This window comes from Salmo salar, chromosome ssa09 (assembly GCF_905237065.1).
Source record: "Salmo salar chromosome ssa09, Ssal_v3.1, whole genome shotgun sequence".
Classification (NCBI taxonomy): Eukaryota; Metazoa; Chordata; class Actinopteri; order Salmoniformes; family Salmonidae; genus Salmo; species Salmo salar.
Window position 1 is genome coordinate 154660354 of NC_059450.1, and position 24476 is coordinate 154684829.

Here is a 24476-nt window from a genome sequence, read left to right on the forward strand (position 1 = left end):
ATTGTGTCAAGAGATATAGTACTAAAACACTTTAGTGTCTCCCTTGATCCTAGGTCCTGGCAGAGTTGTGCAGACTCAGGACAACGGAGCTTTGGAGGAATACGCAGATTTAAAGAGGAGTCCATAATTTGCTTTCTAATGATCATGATCTTTTCCTCAAAGAAGTTTATGAATTTATTACTGCTGAAGTGAATGCCATCCTCTCTTGGGGAATGCTGCTTTTTAGTTAGCTTTGCGAAAGTATCAAAAATAAATTTCAGATTGTTCTTATTTTCCTCAATTAAGTTGGAAAAATAGGATGATCGAGCAGCAGTGAGGGCTCTTCGATACTGCACGGTACTGTCTTTCCAAGCTAGTCGGAAGACTTCCAGTTTGGTGTGGCGCCATTTCCGTTCCAATTTTCTGGAAGCTTGCTTCAGAGCTCGTGTATTTTCTGTATACCAGGGAGCTAGTTTCTTATGACAGATGTTTTTAGTTTTTAGGGGTGCAACTACATCTAGGGTATTGCGCAAGGTTAAATTGAGTTCCTCGGTTAGGTGGTTAACTGATTTTTGTCCTCTGACGTCCTTGGGTAGGCAGAGGGAGTCTGGAAGGGCATCAAGGAAGGGCATCTTTGAGCACGACTTTTAATGCTCCTTGGTTGGGGTCTGAGCAGATTATTTGTTGCGATTGCAAACGTAATAAAATGGTGGTCCGATAGTCCAGGATTATGAGGAAAAACATTAAGATCCACAACATTTATTCCACGGGACAAAACAAGGCCCAGAGTATGACTGTGGCAGTGAGTAGGTCCGGAGACATGTTGGACAAAACCCACTGAGTCGATGATGGCTCCGAAAGCCTTTTGGAGTGGGTCTGTGGACTTTTCCATGTGAATGTTAAAGTCACCAAAAATTAGAATATTATCTGCTATGACTACAAGGTCCGATAGGAATTCAGGGAACTCAGTGAGGAACGCTGCATATGGCCCAGGAGGCCTGTAAACAGTAGCTATAAAAAGTGAGTGAGTAGGCTGCATAGATTTCATGACTAGAAACTCAAAAGACGAAAACGTCACTTATTTTTTTGTAAATTGAAATTTGCTATCGTAAATGTTAGCAACACCTCCGCCTTTGCGGGATGCGCGGGGGTATGGTCACTTGTGTAACCAGGAGGTGAGGCCTCATTTAACACAGTAAATTCATCAGGCTTAAGCCATGTTTCAGTCAGGCCAATCACATCAAGATTATGATCAGTGATTAGTTCATTGACTATCACTGCCTTGGAAGTGAGGGATCTAACATTAAGTAGCCCTATTTTGAGATGTGAGGTATCACGATCTCTTTCAATAATTGCAGGGATGGAGGAGGTCTTTATTCTAGTGAGATTGCTAAGGCGAACACCGCCATGTTTAGTTTTGCCCAACCTAGGTCGAGGCACAGACACAGTCTCAATGGGGATAGCTGAGCTGACTACACTGACTGTGTTAGTGGCAGACTCCACTAAGCTGGCAGGCTGGCTAACAGCCTACTGCCTGGCCTGCACCCTATCTCATTGTGGAGCTAGAGGAGTTAGAGCCCTGTCTATGTTCGTAGATAAGATGAGAGCACCCCTCCAGCTAGGATGGAGTCCGTCACTCCTCAACAGGCCAGGCTTGGTCCTGTTTGTGGGTGAGTCCCAGAAAGAGGGCCAATTATCTACAAATTCTATCTTTTGGGAGGGGCAGAAAACAGTTTTCAACCAGCGATTGAGTTGTGAGACTGCTGTAGAGCTCATCAAACCCTCTCAAACTTTTTCAGCTTGTTGGTCATCAAAATTGCACTTATAAACGATGGGGAATAATAGTCTGCTCGTCCTTCTGCAGCTTGCCTGCCAATGCATGCTGGTCCCAACCCACGTTTAGGCAACTGAATGGGAACCTGCCTGCCTGCCCACCCAATTGATCGATGCCAAATACATATGATTGGCAACTAAGAGATGCAAACTGTGGATATCAGTCATTCAAGTTCGACATAGCTAGTTAGCAAAGCGATTCACATGTCTTGCTAGCTAACTAAATGACACCTGCAGCATCTCCAGCTGTAGCCAACGAAAAACGATATGAAGAGAAAAAGTTGTTCACTCACCAACTTCTCCTATGACATCCTCCCAGCAGCTAACTAGCTAGCTAGCTAACGTTAGGCTACATGTATTTAGCTCGCTAAATAAATAGCTAATTCCATAAATAGATACGCTCGCCCAAGGGTGTCAAACTCAATCAGCGGACTGGCTATATTGGGGGTGTATATAGCATTTTTAACATGTTAAAAAATATACATTTTTCCAGACTTTGCTGCTATGCTTGTAGATGTGCATAATATGCTACGACCCCAAAAAGTATTTAATAACTCCAAATAACAAACATGTTGTTGTAACATTTACACTTAAAACATGTTTTTTTTGCATATTTTTATTTTTTTGCACTTCATGGGTCATTGGTGCGGTTGAATGCAGCGTTGCTGTATGGTGCTCTCAAACTATCTTGTAGTTAAGTAGCCAGCCTCGGCTACTGCTGTAATAGGCCTACCTGCTCTAATGTTGCTGTAATAGGCCTACCTGCTCTAATGTTGCTGTAATAGGCCTATCTGCTCTGTTGCTTTAATAGGCCTACCTGCACTAATGTTGCTGTAATAGGCCTACCTGCTCTAATGTTGCTGTAATAGGCCTACCTGCTCTGTTGCTTTAATAGGCCTACCTGCTCTAATGTTGCTGTAATAGGCCTACCTGCTCTAATGTTGCTGTAATAGGCCTACCTGCTCTAATGTTGCTGTAATAGGCCAACCTGCTCTAATGTTGCTGTAATAGGCCTACCTGCTCTAATGTTGCTGTAATAGGCCAACCTGCTCTAATGTTGCTGTAATAGGCCTACCTGCTCTAATGTTGCTGTAATAGGCCAACCTGCTCTAATGTTGCTGTAATAGGCCTGCCTGCTCTAATGTTGCTGTAATAGGCCTGCCTGCTCTAATGTTGCTGTAATAGGCCAACCTGCTCTAATGTTGCTGTAATAGGCCTACCTGCTCTAATGTTGCTGTAATAGGCCTGCCTGCTCTAAAGTTGCTGTAATAGGCCTGCCTGCTCTAATGTTGCTGTAATAGGCCTGCCTGCTCTAATGTTGCTGTAATAGGCCTACCTGCTCTAATGTTGCTGTAATAGGCCTGCCTGCTCTAATGTTGCTGTAATAGGCCTGCCTGCTCTAATGTTGCTGTAATAGGCCTGCCTGCTCTAATGTTGCTGTAATAGGCCTACCTGCTCTAATGTTGCTGTAATAGGCCTGCCTGCTCTAATGTTGCTGTAATAGGCCTGCCTGCTCTAATGTTGCTGTAATAGGCCTGCCTGCTCTAATGTTGCTGTAATAGGCCTGCCTGCTCTAATGTTGCTGTAATAGGCCTGCCTGCTCTAATGTTGCTGTAATAGGCCTGCCTGCTCTAATGTTGCTGTAATAGGCCTACCTGCTCTAATGTCGCTGTAATAGGCCTGCCTGCTCTAATGTTGCTGTAATAGGCCTGTCTGCTCTAATGTTGCTGTAATAGGTCTATCTGCTCTGTTGCTGTAATAGGCCTACCTGCTCTAATGTTGCTGTAATAGGCCTACCTGCTCTAATGTTGCTGTAATAGGCCTACCTGCTCTAATGTTGCTGTAATAGGCCTACCTGCTCTAATGTTGCTGTAATAGGCCTACCTGCTCTAATGTTGCTGTAATAGGGCTACCTGCTCTAATGTTGCTGTAATAGGCCTACCTGCTCTAATGTTGCTGTAATAGGCCTACCTGCTCTGTTGCTGTAATAGGCCTACCTGCTCTGTTGCTGTAATAGGCCTACCTGCTCTAATGTTGCTGTAATAGGCCTACATGTTTCTCTTTTGCATGGTGTTTTTGTTTTTTGTTATTTATTAGCAACATTTCAAAACAGATGCTAGATGCAACGTTTTAGTGGCCTAGCTAGGACTTTGGCATGTGTCTGTCTGTCGTCTACACTTTCCCTCCGCTGACCGCTGTAAGCGGGACACACGCAAACAGCGCAAATTGCAGTTGAATTCACAGACGCGAGCGCATCAGGTTGTAATTTCAATAAAGTAAATGACTCAACTGTTGACTCATTTAGACTCGCTTGTGTGTCCTGTTCAGTCCGCGGGCCTTGTTTGACACGTGCACTAGCCTATTAGCCACGTTATGACTGACTTGTGATCCCTTGGCAAGTTTGATCATATTGACATTCCCAACCTTTGTTACAGTCGTCACGTTTTTTTTTATTTTTTTTTAATATTGACTAACTGAAACAGTGCATCTCGAATTGGGTGGCGTCAGCAAATAATGTATCAGACCAGCTGTGATTTTGGTTTTGAAGCATTTAACCTCTGGGCTAGGCGGGACGAATTCGTCCCACCTACGCAACAGCCAGTGTAATCCAGTGGCGCGATTTTCAAATACCTTAAAAATCCTATAATTTCAATTTCTCAAACATATCGACTATTTTACAGCCATTTAAAGACAAGACTCTCGTTAATCTAACCACATTGTCCGATTTCAAAAAGGCTTTACAACGAAAGCAAAACGTTAGATTATGTCAGCAGAGTACCAAGCCAGAAATAATCAGACACCCATTTATTCAAGGACTAGCATATAATGTCACAAAAACGCAGAAGACAGCTAAAATGCAGCACTAACCTTTGATGATCTTCATCAGATGATAACCCTAGGACATTATGTTATACAATACATGCATGTTTTGTTCAATCAAGTTCATATTTATATCAAAAAACAGCTTTTTACATTAGCATGTGACGTTCAGAACTAGCATACCCCCGCAAACTTCCGGCGAATTCACTAACAATTTACTAAATTACTCATTCGATAAACGTTCACAAAAAGCATAACAATTATTTTAAGAATTATAGATACAGAACTCCTCTATGCACTCGATATGCCCGATTTCAAAATAGCTTTTTGGTGAAAGCACATTTTGCAATATTCTAAGTACATAGCCCAGCCATCACGGGCTAGCTATTTAGACACCCGGCAAGTTTAGCACTCACCAATATCAGATTTACTATTACAAAAGTTTGATTACCTTTTGTTGTCTTCGTCAGAATGCACTCCCAGGACTTCTACTTCAATAACAAATGTTGGTTTGGTCCAAAATAATCCATCGTTATATCTGAATAGCGGCGTTTTGTTCGTGCGTTCCAGACACTATCCGAATGGTAAATAAGGGTCGTGCGGGAATTCCCGACCGGGAATATCCTTTTAGGTAAACAGACAAAGGCAAAGAAAGCTTTCGGTCGACGCGGGCACGAGCCTGAGTCTCACAGTACTGTAACCAGCCACTACCCAAACGCGCTACTTTTTTTCAGCCAGAGCCTGTTCAAAGCCACGATTCAGCATTTTAAGTCGCCTTCTGAGAGCCTATGGCAGCCGTAGGAAGTGTCACGTAATAGCTAAGATCCGTCACTCTTCAATAAACAGAGACAAGAAGAACGACACCTTGTCAGACAGGCCACTTCCTGCATGAATTCTTCTCAGGTTTTTGCCTGCCATATGAGTTCTGTTATACTCACAGACACCATTCAAACAGTTTTAGAAACTTTAGGGTGTTTTCTATCCAAAGCCAATAATTATATGCATATTCTAGTTACTGGGCAGGAGTAGTAACCAGATTAAATCGGGTACGTTTTTTATCCAGCCGTGTCAATACTGCTCCCTAGCCCTAACAGGTTAACCTGTTGGGGATCGAGGGTAACCTTAATCCCTGTGTCGGGATTGCTAGCAAGGCGGGAAATTCAAAACATCAAAAATCTAATAATTTCAATTTCTCAAACAATCAACTATTTTACACCATTTAAAAGATAAACATCTCCTTAATCTAACCACATTATCCGATTTCAAAGAGGCTTTACGGCGAAAGCATAAAGTTAGATTATGTTAGGACAGTACATAGTACTTTTTTGGCTAACGTCCATTTTCAATTCAAGGACAGGCGTCACCAAAAGCAGAAAACCAGCTAAAATGATGCACTAACCTTTGACAATCTTCATCAGATGACACTCCTAGGACATTATGATATACAATACATGCATTTTTTGTTCCATCAAGTTCATATTTATATCCAAAAACAGCATTTTACAGTGTCGGTGAATCAGCGTTACAATTTACAAAATAACTATTCGAAAACATTGGTAAATTATAATATTGTCATTCAAAGAATTATAGATTAACATCTCGTAAATGCTACCGCATTGTCAGATTTCAAAATAACTTTACTGGGAAATCACAATTTGCAATAAACGGGGTGCTATGCTAAGAACAATAGGCTAGGCGATACAGGTTAGCACCATCTTGGAACCATCTAATATCAATAATAATATTGTAAATTATCCCTTACCTTTGATTATCTTCATCAGGAATCCCAGGTCCACAACAAATGTGGTTTCTTTTGACAAAGTTCATAATTTATGTCCAAATAACTCCAAGTTGTTCCATGTTGTTAGCGCATTCAGTAGGCTCCTCAAAATGTAGTGGGGGGAAAAGTCACGACGAAAAGTAAAAAAAAAAATCTATTTACGTTCGTTCAAACATGTCAAACGTTGTTTAGCATCAATCTTTAGGGCCATTTTTAACGTGAAACATCAGTAATATTTCAACCCGACCTCTCCTGTGTCTTGAAAAACGTTTTGAAAAATGTCTCGCCTCACATGAACTCACATGAACGCACAGGTGCGCGCAATAATGAAGTGACAACATTCCAGGGACGCCAACTTCTCTTCCTTGTCATCCGGTATCTGTTCATCATAGACGCTTCAAACAACTTTATAAAGATCGTTGACATCTAGTGGAAGCCGTAGGAAGTGCGAAATGAATCCTTTGTCACTGTGTGATCTATTAGCAATGACTCTAAAATAGTACAGCCACAACATTCTCATTTACTGCTTGTATTTTTCTCAGGTTTTTGCCTGTCATATGAGTTTTGTTATACTTACAGACACCATTCAAACAGTTTTAGAAAATTCAGAGTGTTTTCTATCCAAATCTGTTAATAATATGCATATCCTAGCTTCTGAGTTGGTGTAGGAGGCAATTAAAAATGGGCACATAAACAGAAACAGACTGGCTATAGGGCAGTTCCAGTAGAAGGCTGGGCTGTAAACAGAAACAGACTGGCTATAGGGCAGTTCCAGTAGAAGGCTGGGCTGTAAACAGAAACAGACTGGCTATAGGGCAGTTCAGTAGAAGGCTGGGCTGTAAACAGAAACAGACTGGCTATAGGGCAGTTCGGGCATCTTCAGCCCATGGGCCTGTCTAAATGGTAATTTGTTTGGCTAATATTGGGGGCTTCGAGGAAGAATTAGTGCCGGTGTGTAAGAAATTCCCAGGCCGAACTTCTGGTCCCGTTCCATTCCTAAATGTAACTTCTGGTCCCGTTCCATTCCTAAATGTAACTTCTGGTCCCGTTCCATTCCTAAATGTAACTTCTGGTCCCGTTCCATTCCTAAATGTAACTTCTGGTCCCGTTCCATTCCTAAATGTAACTTCTGGTCCCATTCCATTCCTAAATGTAACTTCTGGTCCCGTTCCATTCCTAAATGTAACTTCTGGTCCCGTTCCATTCCTAAATGTAACTTCTGGTCCCGTTCCATTCCTAAATGTAACTTCTGGTCCCGTTCCATTCCTAAATGTAACTTCTGGTCCCATTCCATTCCTAAATGTAACTTCTGGTTCCATTCCATTCCTAAATGTAACTTCTGGTCCTGTTCCATTCCTAAATGTAACTTCTGGTCCCATTCCATTCCTAAATGTAACTTCTGGTCCCGTTCCATTCCTAAATGTAACTTCTGGTCCTGTTCCATTCTTAAATGTAAATGATTGACTTCTGGATGAGCTCCAAAGACACAATCAATATCTTTTAAGTGGCTTTGCATGGTCTCTGATCCATGATGTCAAAGAGATCAATATGTTCTCTGGTCTCTCCGCTCGCTCCAAAGCAACGCAGAGAAGACCATGATGATGAGGTTGAGAATGAATCGAGAGAAATTAGAAACCTATGAACCTATGGTGTCCAGTTGTCACGACACAGAGACCCATTTGGTGATAGGAACCTTGAGCGGTCAGTGCTGTTGTTGCAGGCGTAACCGATTTCAAAGCAACGCTTCTGACCACAGAACACCGGATGTCCATTTTTCTGTTCATTTCCTGACTATTCTACATGTTGAAACGCCAAGTTCGTCGACACCCAGCAGGTGATCTACTGAGCACGGTCAACGTTTGTTGTGGGGTTTTGTCAGAGCTGGTTTGCGTCAGAGTTTCATGTGTAAATAGTTGACTTCAGAGGTATATCTCAGCCCTTGATTACTGGCCTCTGGGTAATTATCTCAGCCCTTGAGTACTGGCCTCTGGGTAAATACCTCAGCCCTTGATTACTGGCCTCAGGGTAAATATCTCAGCCCTTGATTACTGGCCTCAGGGTAAATACCTCAGCCCTTGATTACTGGCCTCAGGGTAAATATCTCAGCCCTTGATTACTGGCCTCAGGGTAAATATCTCAGCCCTTGATTACTGGCCTCAGGGTAAATATCTCAGCCCTTGATTACTGGCCTCAGGGTAAATACCTCAGCCCTTGATTACTGGCCTCAGGGTAATTATCTCAGCCCTTGATTACTGGCCTCTGGGTAAATATCTCAGCCCTTGATTACTGGCCTCTGGGTAAATATCTCAGCCCTTGATTACTGGCCTCTGGGTAAATATCTCAGCCCTTGATTACTGGCCTCAGGGTAAAGACAGCGGTTTGATTTTTCCACTTCTCAGGAATGATAACAACTAGAGTTTGATGAAATCGCCTGGGGTGTGATGGGTTTGAGCTCCCGCCCTGCCTGGAAGATCACCATGCAGACTGGGTAAATACATGATATTCTAAATATTCACATAGACGTGGAATAAGAATATTACAGTATACCAGTGACACACTAGCTGGGGGTTGTAATGTATAAATCCTGGCAGTGGAGTATGACTGGTGGATCTGGAGATGTGTCCAGGTTTTCTGGCCTCTCACTAGCTGGGGGTTGTAATGTATAAATCCTGGCAGTGGAGTATGACTGGTGGATCTGGAGATGTGTCCAGGTTTTCTGGCCTCTCACTAGCTGGGGGTTGTAATGTATAAATCCTGGCAGTGGAGTATGACTGGTGGATCTGGAGATGTGTCCAGGTTTTCTGGCCTCTCACTAGCTGGGGGTTGTAATGTATAAATCCTGGCAGTGGAGTATGACTGGTGGATCTGGAGATGTGTCCAGGTTTTCTGGCCTCTCACTAGCTGGTGGTTGTAATGTATAAATCCTGGCAGTGGAGTATGACTGGTGGATCTGGAGATGTGTCCAGGTTTTCTGGCCTCTCTCTAGCTGGGGGTTGTAATGTATAAATCCTGGCAGTGGAGTATGACTGGTGGATCTGGAGATGTGTCCAGGTTTTCTGGCCTCTCACTAGCTGGGGGTTGTAATGTATAAATCCTGGCAGTGGAGTATGACTGGTGGATCTGGAGATGTGTCCAGGTTTTCTGGCCTCTCACTAGCTGGGGGTTGTAATGTATAAATCCTGGCAGTGGCGTATAACTTGTGGATCTGGAGATGTGTCCAGGTTTTCTGGCCTCTCACTAGCTGGGGGTTGTAATGTATAAATCCTGGCAGTGGAGTATGACTGGTGGATCTGGAGATGTGTCCAGGTTTTCTGGCCTCTCATATTACGAATGTTACAGATCTTCTCTTCGGAACACGCTGCAGTGTGGAAACTGAACCAGAATTCAGAATTCTACCCCCTTATTTTCTGTTCTCCTGGGAAACAGCCAGGTAAACGCTCAAGACTGTATCCGACTAGCCACAGTTTGACTTGACAAAAAAACAAGGAACAAAGTAACCAGACCATCGTCACTCTCAATAATATTCCCAAATCCACTGGAGACCAGTCTTCTAGTCCAGTTCATAAGGCCTCTTCCTGTCAACCACTCTCCTTAAAGAGGTCATAAAAAACCATGGCACAGCCTGTTAAAACCGAATGAAACGCGGTCGGCTGAGACGATCCAGTCAGTGTCCCAAATGGCACCCTATTCCCTATGGACCTTGGTCAAAAGTAGTGCGCTATGTAGGGAATAGGGTGTAATTTGGGATTCAGTTTCAGTGTTGTTCCTATCGAGGGGAAAAGAGCTGGACGGTGATGAAAGGCTTGAAAGGCAGGCAGCCAACTGTTCGCTGACTGACTGGGCTCTGGCCAGTTAAAAGTAGTGCACTATATAGGGAATAGGGCTCTGGTCTAAAGTAGTGTACTATATAGGGAATAGGGCTCTGGCTAGTTAAAAGTAGTGCACTATATAGGGAATAGGGCTCTGGTCTAAAGTAGTGTACTATATAGGGAATAGGGCTCTGGCTAGTTAAAAGTAGTGCACTATATAGGGAATAGGGCTCTGGCTAGTTAAAAGTAGTGCACTATATAGGGAATAGGGCTCTGGTCTAAAGTAGTGTACTATATAGGGAATAGGGCTCTGGTCTAAAGTAGTGTACTATATAGGGAATAGGGCTCTGGTCTAAAGTAGTGTACTATATAGGGAATAGGGCTCTGGTCTAAAGTAGTGCACTATATAGGGAATAGGGCTCTGGTCTAAAGTAGAGTATTATATAGGGAATAGGGCTCTGGTCTAAAGTAGTGTACTATATAGGGAATATGGCTCTGGTCTAAAGTAGTGCACTATATAGGGAATAGGGCTCTGGTCTAAAGTAGTGCACTATATAGGGAATAGGGTGCTATTTGGGCTTCTTTAAATCATTAATTCCACTCTAAAGTCAGACCTGTCATTTAACTGACTGTGGTTCTTTATACATTACCTCAGGTTAAAAGTACCAGTATCGCGATACTCGTTAGTGATCCAACAGACCTTGAGACCAGAGAGAGGGTTTATATTATATATATATATATATGAGTAGCTAGACAAATAGCACCCTATTCCCTATGGGTTCTGGTCACAAGAAGTGCACTATATAGGGAATAGGGTGCTATTTGGGATATATCCTGGAACTGTACCCTGGGTGAGGCTGTGCCACGGTGGGGGAAAAAAATTCTCTGTCTGTCTGTCTGTCTGTCTGTCTGTCTGTCTGTCTGTCTGTCTGTCTGTCTGTCTGTCTGTCTGTCTGTCTGTCTGTCTGTCTGTCTGTCTGTCTGTCTGTCTGTCTGTCTGTCTGTCTGTCTGTCTGTCTGTCTGTCTTATTATATATATATATATCTCTATTTGGGCATTACCAGGCACCAGCTAAGACAGTCAGGCAGCCACACCCACAGGGAGCCAAAGGGCAGGGCAACACCAGGCACCTCGAGCCTCGTGGCTGGGTCAGAGAAATCCATCCAGCAGGTTGGTGCCAAGCCTGTGGTGGTTTGACAAGCAGAGCTCAGTGACTCTCCCTGAAGAATGACCTCTCCTCTCAGAGCATCCTGGTCGCAGGGTTATGTTAAATACAGTAACACACCTCCCTGGTCACAGCCTGACGCAGGGTTATGTTAAATACAGTAACCTACCTCCCTGGTCACAGCCTGACGCAGGGTTATGTTGATTACAGTAACACACACCTCCCTGGTCACAGCCTGACGCAGGGTTATGTTAAATACAGTAACCTACCTCCCTGGTCATAGCCTGACGCAGGGTTATGTTAAATACAGTAACACACACCTCCCTGGTCACAGCCTGATGCAGGGTTATGTTAAATACAGTAACCTACCTCCCTGGTCACAGCCTGACGCAGGGTTATGTTAAATACAGTAACACACCTCCCTGGTCACAGCCTGACGCAGGGTTATGTTAAATACAGTAACACACACACCTCCCTGGTCACAGCCTGACGCAGGGTTATGTTAAATACAGTAACACACCCACCTCCCTGGTCACAGCCTGACGCAGGGTCATGTTAAATACAGTAACACACCTCCCTGGTCACAGCCTGACGCAGGGTTATGTTAAATACAGTAACACACCTCCCTGGTCACAGCCTGACGCAGGGTCATGTTAAATACAGTAACACACCTCCCTGGTCACAGCCTGATGCAGGGTTATGTTAAATACAGTAACACACCTCCCTGGTCACAGCCTGACGCAGGGTTATGTTAAATACAGTAACCTACCTCCCTGGTCACAGCCTGACGCAGGGTTATGTTAAATACAGTAACACACACACCTCCCTGGTCACAGCCTGACGCAGGGTTATGTTAAATACAGTAACACACCTCCCTGGTCACAGCCTGACGCAGGGTTATGTTAAATACAGTAACACACCTCCCTGGTCACAGCCTGACGCAGGGTTATGTTAAATACAGTAACCTACCTCCCTGGTCACAGCCTGACGCAGGGTTATGTTAAATACAGTAACACACACCTCCCTGGTCACAGCCTGACGCAGGGTTATGTTAAATACAGTAACACACACCTCCCTGGTCACAGCCTGACGCAGGGTTATGTTAAATACAGTAACACACCTCCCTGGTCACAGCCTGACGCAGGGTTATGTTAAATACAGTAACACACCTCCCTGGTCACAGCCTGACGCAGGGTTATGTTAAATACAGTAACACACCTCCCTGGTCACAGCCTGACGCAGGGTTATGTTAAATACAGTAACACACCTCCCTGGTCACAGCCTGACGCAGGGTTATGTTAAATACAGTAACCTACCTCCCTGGTCACAGCCTGACGCAGGGTTATGTTAAATACAGTAACACACCCACCTCCCTGGTCACAGCCTGACGCAGGGTTATGTTAAATACAGTAACACCACCTCCCTGGTCACAGCCTGACGCAGGGTTATGTTAAATACAGTAACACACCCACCTCCCTGGTCACAGCCTGACGCAGGGTTATGTTAAATACAGTAACACACCTCCCTGGTCACAGCCTGACACAGGGTTATGTTAAATACAGTAACCTACCTCCCTGGTCACAGCCTGACGCAGGGTTATGTTAAATACAGTAACCTACCTCCCTGGTCACAGCCTGACGCAGGGTTATGTTAAATACAGTAACACACCTCCCTGGTCACAGCCTGACGCAGGGTTATGTTAAATACAGTAACACACACCTCCCTGGTCACAGCCTGACGCAGGGTTATGTTAAATACAGTAACACACACCTCCCTGGTCACAGCCTGACGCAGGGTTATGTTAAATACAGTAACACACCTCCCTGGTCACAGCCTGACGCAGGGTTATGTTAAATACAGTAACACACCTCCCTGGTCACAGCCTGACGCAGGGTTATGTTAAATACAGTAACACACCTCCCTGGTCATAGCCTGACGCAGGGTTATGTTAAATACAGTAACACACCTCCCTGGTCACAGCCTGACGCAGGGTTATGTTAAATACAGTAACACACCTCCCTGGTCATAGCCTGACGCAGGGTTATGTTAAATACAGTAACCTACCTCCCTGGTCACAGCCTGACGCAGGGTTATGTTAAATACAGTAACACACCCACCTCCCTGGTCACAGCCTGACGCAGGGTTATGTTAAATACAGTAACACACCTCCCTGGTCACAGCCTGACGCAGGGTTATGTTAAATACAGTAACACACCCACCTCCCTGGTCACAGCCTGACGCAGGGTTATGTTAAATACAGTAACACACCTCCCTGGTCACAGCCTGACGCAGGGTTATGTTAAATACAGTAACCTACCTCCCTGGTCACAGCCTGACGCAGGGTTATGTTAAATACAGTAACCTACCTCCCTGGTCACAGCCTGACGCAGGGTTATGTTAAATACAGTAACACACCTCCCTGGTCACAGCCTGACGCAGGGTTATGTTAAATACAGTAACACACACCTCCCTGGTCACAGCCTGACGCAGGGTTATGTTAAATACAGTAACCTACCTCCCTGGTCATAGCCTGACGCAGGGTTATGTTAAATACAGTAACACACACCTCCCTGGTCACAGCCTGACGCAGGGTTATGTTAAATACAGTAACCTACCTCCCTGGTCACAGCCTGACGCAGGGTTATGTTAAATACAGTAACACACACCTCCCTGGTCACAGCCTGACGCAGGGTTATGTTAAATACAGTAACACACCTCCCTGGTCACAGCCTGACGCAGGGTTATGTTAAATACAGTAACACACACACCTCCCTGGTCACAGCCTGATGCAGGGTTATGTTAAATACAGTAACACACCTCCCTGGTCACAGCCTGATGCAGGGTTATGTTAAATACAGTAACACACCTCCCTGGTCACAGCCTGACGCAGGGTTATGTTAAATACAGTAACACACCTCCCTGGTCACAGCCTGACGCAGGGTTATGTTAAATACAGTAACACACCTCCCTGGTCACAGCCTGACGCAGGGTTATGTTAAATACAGTAACCTACCTCCCTGGTCATAGCCTGACGCAGGGTTATGTTAAATACAGTAACACACCTCCCTGGTCACAGCCTGACGCAGGGTTATGTTAAATACAGTAACACACCTCCCTGGTCACAGCCTGACGCAGGGTTATGTTAAATACAGTAACACACCTCCCTGGTCATAGCCTGACGCAGGGTTATGTTAAATACAGTAACACACCTCCCTGGTCACAGCCTGACGCAGGGTTATGTTAAATACAGTAACCTACCTCCCTGGTCATAGCCTGACGCAGGGTTATGTTAAATACAGTAACCTACCTCCCTGGTCACAGCCTGACGCAGGGTTATGTTAAATACAGTAACACACCCACCTCCCTGGTCACAGCCTGACGCAGGGTTATGTTAAATACAGTAACACACCTCCCTGGTCACAGCCTGACGCAGGGTTATGTTAAATACAGTAACACACCCACCTCCCTGGTCACAGCCTGACGCAGGGTTATGTTAAATACAGTAACACACCTCCCTGGTCACAGCCTGACGCAGGGTTATGTTAAATACAGTAACCTACCTCCCTGGTCACAGCCTGACGCAGGGTTATGTTAAATACAGTAACCTACCTCCCTGGTCACAGCCTGACGCAGGGTTATGTTAAATACAGTAACACACCTCCCTGGTCACAGCCTGACGCAGGGTTATGTTAAATACAGTAACACACACCTCCCTGGTCACAGCCTGACGCAGGGTTATGTTAAATACAGTAACCTACCTCCCTGGTCATAGCCTGACGCAGGGTTATGTTAAATACAGTAACACACACCTCCCTGGTCACAGCCTGACGCAGGGTTATGTTAAATACAGTAACCTACCTCCCTGGTCACAGCCTGACGCAGGGTTATGTTAAATACAGTAACACACACCTCCCTGGTCACAGCCTGATGCAGGGTTATGTTAAACACAGTAACACACCTCCCTGGTCACAGCCTGACGCAGGGTTATGTTAAATACAGTAACACACCTCCCTGGTCACAGCCTGACGCAGGGTTATGTTAAATACAGTAACCTACCTCCCTGGTCACAGCCTGACGCAGGGTTATGTTAAATACAGTAACACACACACCTCCCTGGTCACAGCCTGACGCAGGGTTATGTTAAATACAGTAACCTACCTCCCTGGTCATAGCCTGACGCAGGGTTATGTTAAATACAGTAACACACCTCCCTGGTCACAGCCTGACGCAGGGTTATGTTAAATACAGTAACACACCCACCTCCCTGGTCACAGCCTGACGCAGGGTTATGTTAAATACAGTAACACACCTCCCTGGTCACAGCCTGACGCAGGGTTATGTTAAATACAGTAACACACCTCCCTGGTCACAGCCTGACGCAGGGTTATGTTAAATACAGTAACACACCTCCCTGGTCATAGCCTGACGCAGGGTTATGTTAAATACAGTAACACATCTCCCTGGTCACAGCCTGACGCAGGGTTATGTTAAATACAGTAACACACCTCCCTGGTCACAGCCTGACGCAGGGTTATGTTAAATACAGTAACACACCTCCCTGGTCACAGCCTGATGCAGGGTTATGTTAAATACAGTAACACACCTCCCTGGTCACAGCCTGACGCAGGGTCATGTTAAATACAGTAACACACCTCCCTGGTCACAGCCTGACGCAGGGTCATGTTAAATACAGTAACACACCTCCCTGGTCACAGCCTGACGCAGGGTCATGTTAAATACAGTAACCTACCTCCCTGGTCACAGCCTGACGCAGGGTCATGTTAAATACAGTAACACACCTCCCTGGTCACAGCCTGACGCAGGGTCATGTTAAATACAGTAACCTACCTCCCTGGTCACAGCCTGACGCAGGGTCATGTTAAATACAGTAACACACCTCCCTGGTCACAGCCTGACGCAGGGTTATGTTAAATACAGTAACCTACCTCCCTGGTCACAGCCTGACGCAGGGTCATGTTAAATACAGTAACCTACCTCCCTGGTCACAGCCTGACGCAGGGTCATGTTAAATACAGTAACACACCTCCCTGGTCACAGCCTGACGCAGGGTCATGTTAAATACAGTAACACACCAGAACATATGGAAAAGCAGACAGTGTTCTGTTCTAGTTTGGAATCATGTTCAGAAGAGGTTGTTACCGCTGTCTGTCTGCCAGTCATGTCTAGCTACTCAGAACTTCCTCCTGTCTGTCTGTCATTCTAGCTACTCAGAACTTCCACCTGCCAGTCATGTCTAGCTACTCAGAACTTCCTCCTGTCTGTCTGTCATTCTAGCTACTCAGAACTTCCTCCTGTCTGTCATGTCTAGCTACTCAGAACTTCCTCCTGTCTGTCTGTCATTCTAGCTACTCAGAACTTCCTCCTGTCTGTCATGTCTAGCTACTCAGAACTTCCTCCTGTCTGTCTGTCATGTCTAGCTACTCAGAACTTCCTCCTGTCTGTCTGTCTGTCTGTCTGTCTGTCTGTCTGTCTGTCTGTCTGTCTGTCTGTCTGTCTGTCTGTCTGTCTGTCTGTCTGTCTGTCTAGCTACTCACTGTTTTTGGATGAAAAAGTGTTTAAGAGTCTTCATCTCCTGGGCCAGGAGTTTATCTAGACAGGAGAGTCTTCATCTCCTGGGTCAGGAGTTTATCCAAGACAGGAGAGTCTTCATCTCCTGGGTCAGGAGTTTATCTAGACAGGAGAGTCTTCATCTCCTGGACCAGGAGTTTATCTAGACAGGAGAGTCTTCATCTCCTGGGTCAGGAGTTTATCCAAGACAGGAGAGTCTTCATCTCCTGGGTCAGGATTTTATCCAAGACAGGAGAGTCTTCATCTCCTGGACCAGGAGTTTATCCAAGACAGGAGAGTCTTCATCTCCTGGTCCAGGAGTTTATCTAGACAGGAGAGTCTTCATCTCCTGGGCCAGGAGTTTATCTAGACAGGAGAGTCTTCATCTCCTGGGTCAGGAGTTTATCCAAGACAGGAGAGTCTTCATCTCCTGGGTCAGGAGTTTATTTAGACAGGAGAGTCTTCATCTTAGAATGAGGCCGTGCGACCAGCCGAGACATAGCAATGCACACACACACACACACACACACACACACACACACACACACACACACACACACACACACACACACACACACACACTGCAAAGCCAGTAGTGGAAGCCAGGATATGAGTTCACACTGAACCCCCTCCCCCCTCCTTTCCTTCCTTCTCCCCTCCTCTCTTCCCCTTCCCCTCCTTTCCTTCCCTTCTCCCCTCCTCTCTTCCCTTCTCCCCTCCTCTCTCTCCTTATCTCCCTCCCTCCTCTCTCTCTTTCCTCATCTGCCTCCTCTCTCTCCTTATCTCCCTCCTTCCTCTCTCTCTCTCTCTCTCTCTCTCTCTCCTTATCTGCCTCATCTGCCTCCTCTCTCTCTCTCTCCTCATCTGCCTCCTCTCTCTCTGTTATCATCTGCCTCCTCTCTCTCTGTCCTCATCTGCCTCCTCTCTCTCTGTCCTCATCTGCCTCCTCTCTCTCTGTCCTGATCTGCCTCCTCTCTCTCTGTCCTCATCTGCCTCCTCTCTCTCTGTCCTCATCTGCCTCCTCTCTCTCTCTCTCCTCATCTGCCTCCTCTCTCTCTCTCTCTCTCTCCTCATCTGCCTCCTCTCTCTCTGTCCTCATCTGCCTCCTCTCTCTCTCCTCATCTGCCTCCTCTCTCTCCTTATCTCCCTCCCTCCTCTCTCTCTCTCCTCATCTGCCTCCTCTCTCTCCTTATCTCCCTCCCTCCTCATCTGCCTCCTCTCTCTCCTTATCTCCCTCCCTCCTCTCTCTCTCTCCTCATCTGCCTCCTCTCTCTCCTTATCTCTCTCTCTCCTCATCTGCCTCCTCTCTCTCCTTATCTCCCTCCCTCCTCTCTCTCTCCCCATCTGCCTCCTCTCTCTCTCTCCTCATCTGCCTCCTCTCTCTCTCTCCTCATCTGCCTCCTCTCTCTCTCTCCTCATCTGCCTCCTCTCTCTACCTCTCCTCATCTGCCTCCTCTCTCTCTCTCCTCATCTGCCTCCTCTCTCTCTGATGTTGTCCCTCTGTGGACACGGTACTTTGAAATTCTCCGTCAGCCAGATGTCGACATGTTGGCTGCTTCCTACTGTATGTCAACAGTCACCAGGCTAACCATAACCCATTCATGCCCTGCTCTACCTCTACCTCTCACTCTTATGCTCTGTAGTCTGTCTCTCTGTATACTGTCTGTCTGTCTTTCTCTAGTCTGTCTGCCTCTTTCTCTTCCTCCCTCTCTTCCCCCTGTCTTTGCTGTTCTGGGCTTCGGCACTGGCTAACTCATCACCCTCTTTTCTCTCTCTCTCTCGCTTCTATTCCTCTCTCTTCTCTTGCTCTCTCTTCTCTTCCTCTTTCTCTTCTCTTCCTCTCTCTCTCTTCTCTCTATTGTCATCTCTGAATACTGTGCCAAGTCCCCAGTCAAACACTCTCCCCATCGTTGAGACAGGGGGAAGGACTTACTTACATGTGTACTGAATACTGAGTTTCTAAGTCACTAACATGCCAAGACCTATCGCAGGAGGTTGTCAATGTTTCCTTAGGTAGACCTGTCAATGTTTCCTTAGCCAGACCTGTCAATGTTTCCTTAGCCAGACCTGTCAATGTTTCCTTAGCATGACCTGTCAATGTTTCCATAGCCAGACCTGTCAATGTTTCCTTAGCCAGACCTGTCAATGTTTCCTTAGCATGACCTGTCAATGTTTCCTTAGCCAGACCTGTCAATGTTTCCTTAGCCAAACCTGTCAATGTTTCCTTAGCCAAACCTGTCAATGTTTCCTTAGCCAGACCTGTCAATGTTTCCTTAGCCAGACCTGTCAATGTTTCCTTAGCCAGACCTGTCAATGTTTCCTTAGCCAGACCTGTCAATGTTTCCTTAGCCAGACCTGTCAATGTTTCCTTAGCCAGATCTGTCAATGTTTCCTTAGCATGACCTGTCAATGTTTCCTTAGCATGACCTGTCAATGTTTCCTTAGCATGACCTGTCAATGTTTCCTTAGCATGACCTGTCAATGATTCCTTAGCATGACCTGTCGCAGGAGGCTGTCAATGTTTCCTTAGCCAGACCTGTCGCAGAAAGCTGTCAATGTTTCCTTAGCCATGGAAAAACACATACCAGTCAATCAGAACAACAGTGTTAAAGCTACACTGCTCTTAGCTTAGCTCATTCTGCTGGACTTAGTGAGAGGAAGTGGATCATTTATACATTGACTCTAGAGCTTAGCTCATTCTGCTGGACTTAGTGAGAGGAAGTGGATCATTTATACATTGACTCTAGAGCTTAGCTCATTCTGCTGGACTTAGTGAGAGGAAGTGGATCATTTATACATTGACTCTAGAGCTTAGCTCATTCTGCTGGACTTAGTGAGAGGAAGTGGATCATTTATACATTGACTCTAGAGCTTAGCTCATTCTGCTGGACTTAGTGAGAGGAAGTGGATCATTTATACATTGACTCTAGAGCTTAGCTCATTCTGCTGGACTTAGTGAGAGGAAGTGGATCATTTATACATTGACTCTAGAGCTTAGCTCATTCTGCTGGACTTAGTGAGAGGAAGTGGATCATTTATACATTGACTCTAGAGCTTAGCTCATTCTGCTGGACTTAGTGAGAGGAAGTGGATCATTTATACATTCACTCTAGAGCTTAGCTCATTCTGCTGGACTTAGTGAGAGGAAGTGGATCATTTATACATTCACTCTGGAGCTGAGACTGCGTTAGAATTGATTGATATCAGGAGTAAATTTGAATCACGTGGCGTGGAATAATCTTAGGTAACGAGGAAAATCCGTCAACTCTTGGAGAACGGTGGAAGTTGATGAAAGTGCTTCTTTGTTGTTGAAAGTCAAAACCAAATTGTTTCAGTCCTTAGGTTTCATCTGGGTTTTAAGTCACATACTCTTTAGTTTAGTTTGCACTAGATCTGTAGTTTGATAGAGATGGAAGGTCTGGAGATCTGGATCTTCTGCCCATGTGTTCCTTTACATAATTTACCTCTAAACCCAGTCCTTTGTGTTCCCAGGACTTTAAATGATATATAGCCTCTAAACCCAGTCCTTTGTGTTCCCAGGCCTTTAAATGTTACCTAGCCTCTAAACCCAGTCCTTTTGTGTTCCCAGGCCTTTAAATGTTACCTAGCCTCTAAACCCAGTCCTTTTGTGTTCCCAGGCCTTTAAATGTTATATAGCCTCTAAACCCAGTCCTTTTGTGTTCCCAGGCCTTTAAATGTTACCTAGACTCTAAACCCAGTCCTTTTGTGTTCCCAGGCCTTTAAATGTTACCTAGCCTCTAAACCCAGTCCTTTTGTGTTCCCAGGCCTTTAAATGTTATATAGCCTCTAAACCCAGTCCTTTTGTGTTCCCAGGCCTTTAAATGTTACCTAGCCTCTAAACCCAGTCCTTTTGTGTTCCCAGGCCTTTAAATGTTATATAGCCTCTAAACCCAGTCCTTTTGTATTCCCAGGCCTTTAAATGTTACCTAGCCTCTAAACCCAGTCCTTTGTGTTCCCAGGACTTTAAATGTTACCTAGCCTCTAAACCCAGTCCTTTGTGTTCCCAGGACTTTAAATGTTACCTAGCCTCTAAACCCAGTCCTTTTTTTCTCCAGGTCTTTAAAGGTGAATTTCAGCTACCTGAGTTTCTAAGAGAACAATCTCAGGTACAGTAACTATTCTGCCTGTAGTTCTGTTCTGCAGCTATCTATATTAGTGGCAAAATGGTGGCCGCTGTTCATTGGAAATCTGGTTACAATTTTTCCATCTGCTTTTAGTTATGAATTTCTCTCTTGTCTCGTTTTTGTTGTTGTTGGTCATGATGACATGCTGTCTATGACTAGGTTTTTCTGTCTGCTGTACTGTAGTCTGACTGTTGTTGTCCGGTCTCATTTCTCACCTTGTGTTCGTGTTTTTGGAACGCTTCCTCTCACATTAGAGGTTCGTGAGCTAACCACATTGTCTGTCTCCTGTCGGCCCTGTTTGTATTTGTCACTGAACTGATGTGTTGTTTTTCGGGAAGAGTACTACTGCCACCGTGTGGCAGCGAGCACACATGACATGCTGCCAGCAACAGCTAGTGAACACTGATTTTGTAAAGGTTTTTTTGTAAATTTTTTTGCACAGAGCCATGATGAATGACTTCTTTCAACCGTTCATACTTTTTTAACACAAACGTTGATTTACAACACACAGTCCCATAATGCACCATCCCTCCTACTCAAGTCCCAGACCAGAGAATTCCCATAATGCCATCTTCTCTCTCTAGCTTCAGAAGTCTCCAGAGAAACCTAACCCCAGTTAGGAGAAGCAGATGAACCATCCTTCCTACTCCAGTCCCAGACCAGAGAATTCCCATAATACCCACAAGTCTAACAAAAGTCTATCTTCTTCTTCTTCTTCTCTCCAGCTTCAGAAGACTCCAGAGAAGCCTAACCTGCCACAGGTGGGTACCATAACCCAATCATAGCTTAAATCCTAAATGGCACCCTATTCCCTATCTGGGTCCTGATCTAAAGTGATGTACTACATAGGGAACAGGTATTTTTTGGAGGATACCCTTAATAAACTAATCCTTCTCCCCTCCCCCCCCTCCCCTCCCTCCTAGCCATTTTCCTTCTTGATCAATTCCAGCACTGATTAACATCTGGTATGGGTTTAGAAAACAGCAGTTATCAGTAAGCTTCTGATGTTAACCCCTTCATGTCCTGCTCCACCTCTCCCTCTCTCCACCCCCACTTCTCCCAACGCTCTCCACCCCCACCTCTCCCGCTCTCCACCCCCACCTCTCCCTCGCTCTCCACCCCCACCTCTCCCTCGCTCTCCACCCCCACCTCTCCCTCGCTCTCCACCCCCACCTCTCCCGCTCTCTACCCCCACCTCTCCCTCGCTCTCCACCCCCAACTCTCCCTCGCTCTCCACCCCCACCTCTCCCGCTCTCCACCCCCACCTCTCCCGCTCTCTACCCCCACCTCTCTCTCACTTTCCACCCCACCTCTCTCTCCACCCCCACCTCTCCCTCGCTCTCCTCCCCCACCTCTCTCTCCACCCCCACTTCTCTCTCTCTCTCTCTCCACCCCCACTTCTCCCTCTCTCTCTCTCCACCCCCACCTCTCCCGCTCTCCACCCCCACCTCTCCCTCGCTCTCCACCCCCACCTCTCCCTCGCTCTCCACCCCCACCTCTCCCGCTCTCCACCCCCACCTCTCCCGCTCTCCACCCCCACCTCTCTCTCGCTCTCCACCCCCACCTCTCCCTCGCTCTCCACCCCCACCTCTCCCGCTCTCCACCCCCACCTCTCCCGCTCTCCACCCCCACCTCTCCCGCTCTCCACCCCCACCTCTCCCGCTCTCCACCCCCACCTCTCTCTCGCTTTCCACCCCCACCTCTCTCTCCACCCCCACCTCTCCCTCGCTCTCCTCCCCCACCTCTCTCTCCACCCCCACTTCTCCCTCTCTCTCTCCACCCCCACTTCTCCCTCTCTCTCTCTCCACCCCCACTTCTCCCTCTCTCTCTCCACCCCCACTTCTCCCTCTCTCTCTCTCGCTCTCCACCCCCACCTCTCCCTCTCTCTCTCTCCACCCCCATTTCTCCCTCTCTCTCTCTCCACCCCCATTTCTCCCCTCTCTCTCTCCACCCCCACCTCTCCCTCGCTCTCCACCCCCACCTCTCCCTCGCTCTCCACCCCCACCTCTCCCTCCACCCCCACTTCTCCCTCTCTCTCTCTCCACCCCCACTTCTCCCTCTCTCCACCCCCACTTCTCCCTCTCTCTCTCTCCACCCCCACTTCTCCCTCTCTCCACCCCCACTTCTCTCTCTCTCTCTCCACCCCCACTTCTCCCTCTCTCTCTCTCCACCCCCACTCCTCCCTCTCTCTCACTCCACCCCCACCTCTCCCTCGCTCTCCACCCCCACAGGGAATAGGGTTCCACGTGGGATGCATTCATAATCTTTCCGGTAGTTTCCATTGATTTGTGAAATACAGTGTCTGTCTGTGTGAGACTTCTAACGCTGTGTTTTGTGTGTGTTTCAGAGCCAGACAAGGCACCGATGGACAGAGGAAGACATCCAATAAATTCAGCACCATCTTTTGGGGACCTCTGTGCTCTTCCATGGACACACACACACACACACACACACACACACACACACACACACACACACACACACACACACACACACACACACACACACACACACACACACACACACACACACACACACACACACACACACACACACACACACACACGTTGGCCTGTGTCAGTGGGGACCGGACCACCCCGGCTTGAAGAACTCGTTTGGCCTTTGGTGTTGTACTGTAAACTAACGTGTTTGTCACAAAATGGTGACCAGAGAATGTTGATGTTGATGTTTCTTTCTTGTCTAGGGCTGCAAAATTCTGGTAAATTTCAAAAAGATTCCTAGATTTTCCAGAAATCCCAGTTGGAAGATTCCTGAGTTCAGCAAGAAATCTGTAATCCTACAACTAGGATTTCTAGAAAACCTTGGAAATTTGAGGAAAAGTTGACAGAATTTTGCAACACTATTCTTGTCACACCATGCTCATCTGGATTTGTAGTTTTTATGGTTTTCTCCTGGCTATATAAAAATCTGTGATTCTGTTGTAAGAAACTACAGTGGACTTAAAATGTAAATCTAAAAAAAGTACAGTATTTATAGATGAAATTTAGCTTTTTGAAGATGCTATATCTATTTTAATGTTTCATTTTGTTTTTCATGCCTTTGTATTGTGCAATTCCATGGGTACTGTGATGTACAAGATCCTAGTTAAGTATTGACAGTGATAAAGATGGCATTTTGTAACGTGTGTTTTGGTTTTTTTTTTGTTAACGGAGATGGTATTATGGCCCTAAACCACGGCAATGGAGGAAGAAAATAACAGGAAAATCTAAATTTGACGGTTTCTCAGACTGAAAGTTGTCTATGGGTCAGGGGAGAATGGAATCCATATTTCAGTTTACTGTAAACAGCCACTACAAACTTCACCTAACTTTAGCCATAGCTATCTTAAAATCAATAACGTGATCGGTGCAACCGT

General features: G+C 46.0%; 1 protein-coding gene across 3 annotated transcripts in view; it reads left to right on the plus strand.

Moving 5' to 3' along the window:
- Positions 1–24241, plus strand: part of LOC106613355 (protein-tyrosine sulfotransferase 1) — a 102792-nt gene extending 78551 nt beyond the window's left edge. For 2 of the 3 annotated variants that reach the window (XM_045724862.1, XM_045724861.1), the window contains exons 4-6: positions 21032–21082; positions 21826–21861; positions 23448–24241. In XM_045724862.1, the coding sequence (XP_045580818.1) occupies positions 21032–21082; positions 21826–21861; positions 23448–23489 (129 nt within the window). In that variant the 3' untranslated portion in view covers positions 23490–24241. The remainder of the gene's footprint in view (positions 1–21031; positions 21083–21825; positions 21862–23447) is intronic. The other variant, XM_045724863.1, reaches the window with a different exon arrangement.
- Positions 24242–24476: the final 235 nt, after the last annotated feature.